Raw genomic sequence first — 8,907 nt, forward strand, 5'->3', positions numbered from 1 at the left:
AGTTTGAGACCAGCCTGGCCAACATGGCGAAACCCTGTCTCTACAAGAAATATACAAATTAGCCGGGCATGGTGATGTGTGCCTGTAATTTCAGCTACTTGGGAGGCTGAGGCAGGAGAATCCCTTGAACCCAGGAGGTGGAGATTGCAGTGAGCCGAGATTGTACCACTGCACCCCAGCCTGGGCGATAGAGCAAGATTCCATCTAAACAAACACACAAACAAACAACAAACAAACAAACGAAGAATCTTTGTTAGATATCTAAGTCTATATATTTATGGTATGTCTATATCTGAAGAGGAAAGCCCAGTTATGAGGCTGTTGCAGTCAGGTGAGAGATACTGGGTGTGTGATCTAGGGTAGACAGAGAAATGGGAAAAGATTTGGGAAATAATATATAAAACTATGCACTCTATGTGTGTGTGTGTGTGTGTGTGTGTGTTGTTTTATTTTTTATTTTTTTTGAGACGGAGTCTTGCTCTGTCCTCCAGGCTGGAGTGCAGTGGCCGGATCTCAGCTCACTGCAAGCTCCGCCTCCCGGGTTCACGCCATTCTCCTGCCTCAGCCTCCCGGAGTAGCTGGGACTACAGGCACCCACTACCTCGCCCGGCTAGTTTTTGTATTTTTTTAGTAGAGACGGGGTTTCACCGTGTTAGCCAGGATGGTCTCGATCTCCTGACCTCGTGATCCGCCCGTCTCAGCCTCCCAAAGTGCTGGGATTACAGGCTTGAGCCAGTGTGTGTGTTGTTACACAACATGTGAACATTAGTCATCTCTAAGATTCTTCTATGAATCCATTCAATAAATGTTTATTGCATGTCTGCTGTGCATCAGGCACCATTTTAGGCACTGCAAACATGAAAGAATGACATAGACACAGACCCTGCCCTCTTTTAGCTTATCATCTATTGAGGAGAGGAAGAACATAGCGAAAATTAAAAGGAAATCAACCAGGGCCAAGTGATAGTGACTTGGGGAACTATTTGAGATAAACCGGTCAAGGAAAGCCCTCTGATGAGGTAGAAGGTGGGGACTTGACTCTGGAAGTGGGGGCTAAGACTCAGGACCAGACTCTGGATTAGAGTTCCAGATTTAACACCTGGAAGTCACTGCCCCTTTCCATGGCAATGACTCAACAACCTGTTACCAACCTTTTTCTAGAAATTTCTGCATAATCTGCCCCTTAATTTGCATGTAACTAAAAGTGGGTAGAAACATGAGTGCAGAACTGCCTCTGAGCTGCTACTCTGGGAACACGGCCTATGGGGTAGCTCTGCTCTGCAAAGACCAGTGCCTCTGCTACTGATGTACACTGCCACTTCAATATAAGCTACTGTTTAATGCCACCCCCTTGCCCTTGAATTCTTTACTGGGTGAAGCCAAGAATCCTCCCAGGCTAAGTCCAAATTTTGGGGCCTGCCTGCCCTGTATCATGAGGAGGTATCTGAGTGGAACCTCAATGAGGAAGAAGAATGAGCTGGACACCAGCCTAGAGAAGAATATTCCAGATAGAAAGAAAAAGAACAGCAAAGACCCTTGGGGGAGAAAGAGTTTACATTTTTGAGGAAAGCATGCTAGTGTGAATGCCAAGCAGTGTTCTGGGGGAAGATCTCAGGAGGTGTCTAAGGGCGTGGAGACAAGTGGTCAGAAGCAGGGTCTCTGTTATAGGTGGAATTAACTGCTTGCTGATGGATTGACTGGCTGTGAGGATGAGTGGCAAGAAGGAATCGAAGATGAGTTAGGGTGGATGGTGATGCCATTTGCTGAGACAACTGGGGAAGAAAAAGATTTGGGAAGAAAAGTTAAGTTCAGCTTTGTACATGTTACGTGTGATAGTACACTAGTCACTTCAGTGGAGATGACAAATGGCAGCTGGAGAAACAAGCCTGCAACTCCAGGAGAGGTCCTCACTGTAGATTTACTGCCGTGAGTCATCACCATGTACTTGATATAACAGTCATGGGGCTAGGAAGTTAGTTTCTCCTCAGGGAGTCTGAAACTGTAACTAGTTCAGAGAAGAGGGTGGAGGGCAGCCCCGAATGCCCCAGCATTTACCAATAGAGCAAGCAGGGACTGAGGAGCCTGGGGAGTGAGGTTAGCCGGATACCAGCAGAGTGGAGCACTGGTGCTCTTACTGAGTGAGGAAGGTGTGTCCAGATGGAGGATGTGATTAACTGTCCTCAACATCCCTGAGAGGAGGAGTAAGACAAGGGCAGGGAAGAGAATGCAAGATTTGGCAACAGGTAGGTCATTATGATGACTATGACAAAAGCAGTTGGAGCTCAATTCTGTCTGGAGTATAGGGAAGGAGGGCTGAGGACGTGCATTTAGAAGGGTACATAGTTCTCAAGAAATTTTTCTGAGCACATCTGTAATCCCAGCTATTTGGGACGCTGAAATGGGAGGACTGCTTGAGCCCAAGAGTTCAAGACCAGCCTGGGCAACATATTGAGGCCCTGCTTTAAAAAAAAAAAAAAAAAGGAAGTTTTGTTGAGAGGCTAGATGAATCATGGATGTTTTTTTTTTTTTCCTGTTTATCCATGTCTTTTATTTTTCCACAATGAGCATTGATTACTTATACAGTAATAATTTTAAGTCTATACACATTGCAGACAGCACCCCACTGTTTGAGAGAAAAACTCCTCCTCAGTAGAACATGGCAGACCTTCATCTTCCTTCCCTGAACCTTTTCCAACCTTAGGCTTGCCATTCTCCACCAGCGCTAATGTCATGTCTCTTGAAATCAGTAATGAAGTCAGTATTTCATTCTTGCCAGTTTCCACTGTGTGTTTAAATTTGGAGTCTGGTGTCTAGCATTAGCTGGGGCTGGGGCTTCCACTCCTCTCAGCATTGGTAAGCCCCCTCATCCACCTCATCCCATGTCCAAGATCATCCAGTTACACACTTACCATCTACCCAGTTCATTCACGTCATCAGTCCCAGAGCTGCAGTGATGCTTTTTTTTCCATCTCCTACTTCTCTGGCTTTTAGCAGCATGGGATAATGGAGCAAGCGAATAGGACCTTAAAGTAGAGGGACAGGGGTTCTCTTCCCCATCTGCTGCTTATTAGCTATGTGACCTCGTTCAAGTCTCTTTTCTTTTTGAGACAGGGTCTCCCTCTGTCATCCAGGCTGGAGTACAGTGTTATGATCATAGCTCACTGCAGCCTCAAACTCCTGGGCTCAAGCGATCCTTCCACCTCAGCCTTCTGAGCAGCAGGGACTACAGGCACACACCACCACGTCCGGCTGATTTATTTATTTTTATTTGGGAAGATAGGGGTCTCACTATATCTCCCAGGCTGGTCGTGAACTCCTGGTCTCAAGCAACCCTCCAATCTTGGACTCCCAAAGCGCTGGGATTACAGGTGTGAGCCCTGGCCTGGCCTCAGTTTCCTCATCTGTAAAACGGGGTTAGTGAAACTCACATCCTATCAGTGGTGTGAAGGATGGGCCGACTCTTGTATTGCCTGCTGTAGTGCAATCAGCCGCTAAGGCGGCTCACCTTCCAGCCGTGCTACAATAGGTAAGAACTAGGATGCTTTAGACGTGTGACTGGGCAATGGGAGCCCCTCACATGATCCCGAGATGCCAGACAGTGTCTCTCCGCACAGGGTGTGCGCTGGTCCAGTGACCCGTTTTTCCAGTCGTCCCACACCCCGGGTCCGCGATCACGCTCCCCCCACCCATAGCCGAGCCTGACGCGGCGGTGGCTCATGCGCCTTTCCGTCCCAGCCTTTAGCCACGGACCACACGTCCCATCTCAGGCGCCCCGCCCCCCGCCTCCCCAGGCAGCCGGCTCGGGTGTCTGAGCGGCCGCGCCCGCGAGCCGTGAGCGCTGATTGGCTGCGACGCGACGGGGGGCGGCCCGCGGGCGCACACACCCTCCCCGCGCAGCCAATGGGCGTGCGCACGTCACTGACCTGGAGGCCCGCGGGCCGGCAGCCCCTCAATAAGCCACATTGTTGCATGAAACTCCGGCGCAGGAGTCCCAGGCCGCCGCTGGCAACATCGTGTCACCCAGCTAAGAAAATCCGCGGGCCGGAGCCACGCGCCTGTGAACCAGAGAGGTCCCACTGCCGGAGTGGAGCCGGGCTGCGATTCTTCTCAAGTTGAGCCTCAGTGATCCTGTGGCCGAAGTTAGCGCCTTGACGTGGGAAAACCGGACACGTCGCCAGGAGAGAACTGAGGCGCCTGCTAGCAGTTGTGACACCAAAATCCCGTCTCTGGAGACCCGCGCCCTCCGCCAGCCGGGCGCACTCTCGCCGTTAGCCCTCTTTGTGCGTGGTTCGGACTCCCAGCTCCCGGCCCCGCAGCCGAGTCCCAGCACAAAGCAGTCGGACCGCGCCACCCGCCTCCCCGCTCGCGCCCCCGTCTCGGTATCCCAACTCTGCGCCGTCGGGCCGCGGCAGGATGATTGCCTCGCATCTGCTCGCCTACTTCTTCACAGAGCTCAACCATGACCAAGTGCAGAAGGTAAGTCAGCGCGGGCGGGGCGGCAGGCTGGGCTCCGGCAAAGTGGCGTGGCCTCCAGGAGTCTTTTCCTCGACCCTGCGGGGACCTGCTCCCTCCCTACTCGGGGCCCGGGACGCGGAAAAAGTTTGGGCAGCCGGGACACTCCTGGGCGCCAGGAGCCACGTCCGCTAGGCACGGCCGGGGAGTGCGCGCGGACGGGGAGCCGGGGTCGCGCTCCGCCTGGCGCTCTCCCTCCCTGAGCTCCCGCACGCGCTCACGCTCTCTCCCCCAATCCCTTTTTCCCTGTTACTGGAGGGGCGGGTAACCCCTCAGGTACTCAGGGATTGCTGCGCCCATGTGGGAGGGAGCCCCCTTCTGCAGCGCGAGTTCCGGCGAGAGCACGTGGAGAGAATCGTGGCTGCGGGACGCTGCTCCGCTGCCGCGTGGGGCCGCCGGTGGCAGTCCGCGCTCGCGGACCGCCTGTAGGAGACCAGCGGTTCCCTTTTCCTTCCTCGCGGCCCTGCGGGGGTGGGCTTGGGGAGAAGCTGACCCGGGAAGGAGTAGGAAAGGGGCAGAGGAACTCCGCCCGCCGCGCCCCCTCCCCGGAACTGTGGCGCCCGGAACTGAGGCTCGGCGAGAGGCGTCCCCCATCAACCCCCGCCCCCCCAAATCAACCTCGGGACCGCCCAACCTCGTGTCCTCAGGGCCTGCCTCCGAGTCTCAGGGGAGGACTTTGGTTGTTACTTTCTGGTTTGCCCCAGAAGTTACTCGGAGACGGCCAACTCTACGCGTTCCTGGATTACTTGAGATTCTTGAGATTTGTGCCTTCCGAAAATGAGCTTTTTTTTCCCTTAGGCCTCAACCTGTCTGTGCCCACCTCGCTCTCCGCAGCTCCCTAGGGCTGAGCGCTCTCCCCGGCCGGTTCATTTACATAAGAAAGAGCCTCAGGCCAAGCCGGGAATCTCTCGTTCCCCGCCTCAGGGTATGGGGGTGGGGATGGGGCCGGGCAGGGCCAGGGGCGCCCTCAGAATTGAGTTTCTGAAATGCCTGGGATTAGGGGATTGGCTCCTGGCCCGGGCCTGGGCTACGATTTGAGGTAGGGGACAAGTTGGGAAGGGATTAGCGGGAGGGAGGTTGTTTTAGAGCTGTGAGGCAACTGAGCGTTGCTCAGTTACATACTTGAAATTTCAATGTCTGACGGGAACACATTTTTGGGAAAATGTCTTGCCTTTATCGTTCTGTGCGACAACCTGCTCATATTCCCATTCTGGCGGTCCCGAGGGCATAGGAGGCATATAAATGTAGCGATGGCGCGTGAACCTCCGAGAAAAGCAGGAGTTACCCAGCCTCAAGTGTGGAGGAGCGAGGTTGGTTTACTTGGGTTTTACTGTTTGTAAATGGCTGTTATTCTCTAATTCCTGGGATGGGGCTCTGCACCTTGATTCAGTTTACTTAAAAACGTGCCTTTCAGCTGGCAGGATCTTGGTAACTTCTCAACTTCCAAGAACTCTTGGGGAAGGCTATCATCTCTTGGCAAGTCCTAAAATACACAGTGAAGCATCCTTAATCCCAGGGAGTTCTTCTCCTTTGGGGATTACCCCAGGACATTTGAATCCTTGCATAAATGTACTCTTCCTCAAATCAGAGGAGGGCACTAGGACTGGAACCCCGTTGGAGTTATACCACTCTCAATCTTGGAATGGGGGTCATCTCTCTGCTCCCAGAGTGGAACGGGAATTAGCGAGGGTATCTGGAAATGAGTTGTAATCCCTGTCTTGTGGTTTATTAACCATAGCACCCTGAGCCTCTTTGGACAGCCCGTTCGTTTCTTTTTGTTAAATGCAATAATAACAGTAGAATTTTCCACCTACGGAGTTGCGATGATTAAGCACTGCAGTGTGCAACTGTCATTCCTGTAGGCTTCTTTTCTCTACCCTTGCAGCCACCTGTCAGTTTCGGAAGTGTCCCTGAGGACCCTTGGGTGTATTTCCTCTAAACTACCAATGGGGGCAGAATTGAATCAGGCCTTTAACTCAGTAGGTGTCAGAACCTGGTATTTGACTCCCAGCTTAGTGGCAGTTACATAGAAAGCAGAGAAAAACTCAGAGAGTATCTTGGAACCATCTTTCTGAGCTGCCATTGGAAAGAAGAATTAAGAGGGAAGAATGAAAATTTAGAATAACTTTAGAGTCTTTTGAAAAGACCTTTTGATTTGGACCCTTCTGAAATCTCCTTCTGATAAGATATTCTGGGTTGTAGTGAGAGGACCAGGAAGGCTTGGGTTCCCCTGCCCAGCGAGGTCACTCGTCGTATCCTGATGGACAAGCCCAGTGTTTTGGGGCATTAGAGATGAGAATAAGGGTTATTTGCTCACTTTTGCCAGTTGACACTTTGGAACTCAGGAGTGACTGCAGAGCACCTACTATGTACCTGGCACTGTTCTAAGCTCTTTAGGTATGTCAGCTTGTTAACATTCAAATCAATCCCATGAGGTAAAGACTGATTGTTATTAGCATCCCTGTTTAACTGAGGCCAAGGGGTAACTTGCCCAAGGTCACCAGCTTTTCTGTATGAGCTGGGAATTGAAGCCATGCATTTGGCTTTAGAGCACCATGCTCTTGAGCATGTACTCGCTTGTCTCTGGGGAACGTGAGCGGACTTCTGGCCTGGGCCTGTGCCCACTCCTGGGCTGCTGGTAGCACCCCCACCCATCATGACCACAGGTGGAACTAGCTCTTCTGTTGGTTTGATAAGTGGTACCAGTACCCTCTGGCAATTCCAGCTGAGAGTCCTGGATTCATTTTCATCAACTCTCTAACTTTGTCAACTGGTCTCTGGGTTACCTTGGAGGCCTCCTAAGGGTGTCCCTAAAACTCTGGAGCCAGACTGGATCATTTCAGGAGCCCTCTACAGCTCTTCATTGCCTCTCGCTTCTACCCCCCAGCTCAGCCTCATCTTCCTCTCCATGCTTTCATTCCTCTGTCTTGCCTGTTCACACTGGGTCCTTTTGCCCTTGCCATTTTTGTGGCCCTGAGCTCTGCTTGGCTTCTTTCCACGTAACCCCTTCCAGCTCAAATGTGGTTTCCTCTCTTAATTTTCTTTCTGCCTCCTTCTCCCGCTCCTGGGTGCCAACATTAGTGTGTTTGAACCTTGCATGACATTTGTTTCATTCCACCATCTGTTAGAGTTGGTGGTTTTCGATTCGGGTTCCCTCTTCAGGGCAGGGAGAATCTCGGCTGTTAGGTTTGTTGCTGCAGTTCCTGGCCACTGGTGAGGTGCTCAGTGAGTACAAGAGTAAAGGAGGAGACCTTTCTGGAGAAAGAAGCTAAACCAGGGCTGCAGGAAGTGGAGGAGCTGGGCGCGGGCGGCTAGTCTTAGGCTAAAGGGATGGTATATGGGTGGACACTTAGAGGGAGGGACAGTTCTCAGCTATCTCTTCATCCAAAGCATGACCTGAGTCCAGTTCTGAGGTGGGAGAGAGAAGGGGAGGAGAGTTTCCTGTCCTTCAGTAATCAAGACTGTGTGTCCTCCCTGTGGACAGATAGCGGATTCTTTCTACTAATTGAGATAAGTTAGTATACAAGATGCAAGATTTGTCTCTTAAGAATGGAGAATCAGGGTTAACCATAGAGAAAAAATGAAGTATATACTCCTTCCTCTAGCCATTGACCAAATTGTTTTAATACACATAGACTGATGACACTTGCACTGGAATCCTGAAATAGACATAGTGCATGTAGACTCCTTGTTGTATGAGCAAGGGGTGATCTTCAATGCTGGGCTTGAGAGGAATATCTTGGAAGCAAAAAGATTTAACAGAGACCCCAAGAGTCAAGAAAGCCAAGAATTTTAATGCTTTTTTAATGCTTGTACAGTGAGTGCAAGGCCCTCTGAGTGTGATGTGGGCGACAGAAACCTGGACACTTTCCAGTTGTCTAGAGAGATAAAGCTCCAGGAAGAGATAATTTATGGCCGCTAAGTCAAAAGAATGAATTACCATGAGTGGGGTGGGAGTTAGAGGCCTCAAGAAACCTTGGCACATTTTGGACACCTACTGTGTGCCATGAGACCACATGTATGGGATTAGACTATCAAGAGTAAATTGCTGATTAAAACCTTAATATTATTTTTGTCTACGTTAATTTTGATTGGGCTAACTGACATTGACAGGTACAATTCACCCTATTTGTTCAATTTGTAACATCTTGGTAACCTAACTCTGTCCCTTTGTCTGCTCAGAAGACAACTGATGATAGTAGGAATACTTTGTAGCTTTCGTTAACCATCCATTTGTTTATATTGCCAAACTTCTATGTCAGAGAGCTAAGAAGCACTTTTTGTGTGTGTGTGTGTGAGAGACAGAGTTTTACTCTGTCACCAGGCTAGAGTGCGGTGGTGCAATCTCAGATCACTGCAACCTCCACCTCCTGGGTTCAAGTGATTCTCCTGCCT

General features: G+C 50.8%; 1 protein-coding gene across 2 annotated transcripts in view; it reads left to right on the plus strand.

Annotated features, from left to right (window-relative positions):
• Positions 1–2,503: 2,503 nt before the first annotated feature.
• Positions 2,504–8,907, plus strand: part of HK2 (hexokinase 2) — a 59,821-nt gene continuing 53,417 nt past the window's right edge. The window contains exon 1 of one of the 2 annotated variants that reach the window (XM_011946104.1): positions 2,504–4,476. In XM_011946104.1, coding sequence (XP_011801494.1) covers positions 4,414–4,476 — 63 coding nt within the window. In that variant the 5' untranslated portion in view covers positions 2,504–4,413. Of the gene's footprint in view, positions 4,477–5,003; positions 5,173–8,907 lie in introns of those variants that run through there. The other variant, XM_011946105.1, reaches the window with a different exon arrangement.

The sequence above is a fragment of the Colobus angolensis genome, unplaced genomic scaffold (genome assembly GCF_000951035.1).
Source record: "Colobus angolensis palliatus isolate OR3802 unplaced genomic scaffold, Cang.pa_1.0 Scaffold249, whole genome shotgun sequence".
NCBI lineage: Eukaryota > Metazoa > Chordata > Mammalia > Primates > Cercopithecidae > Colobus > Colobus angolensis.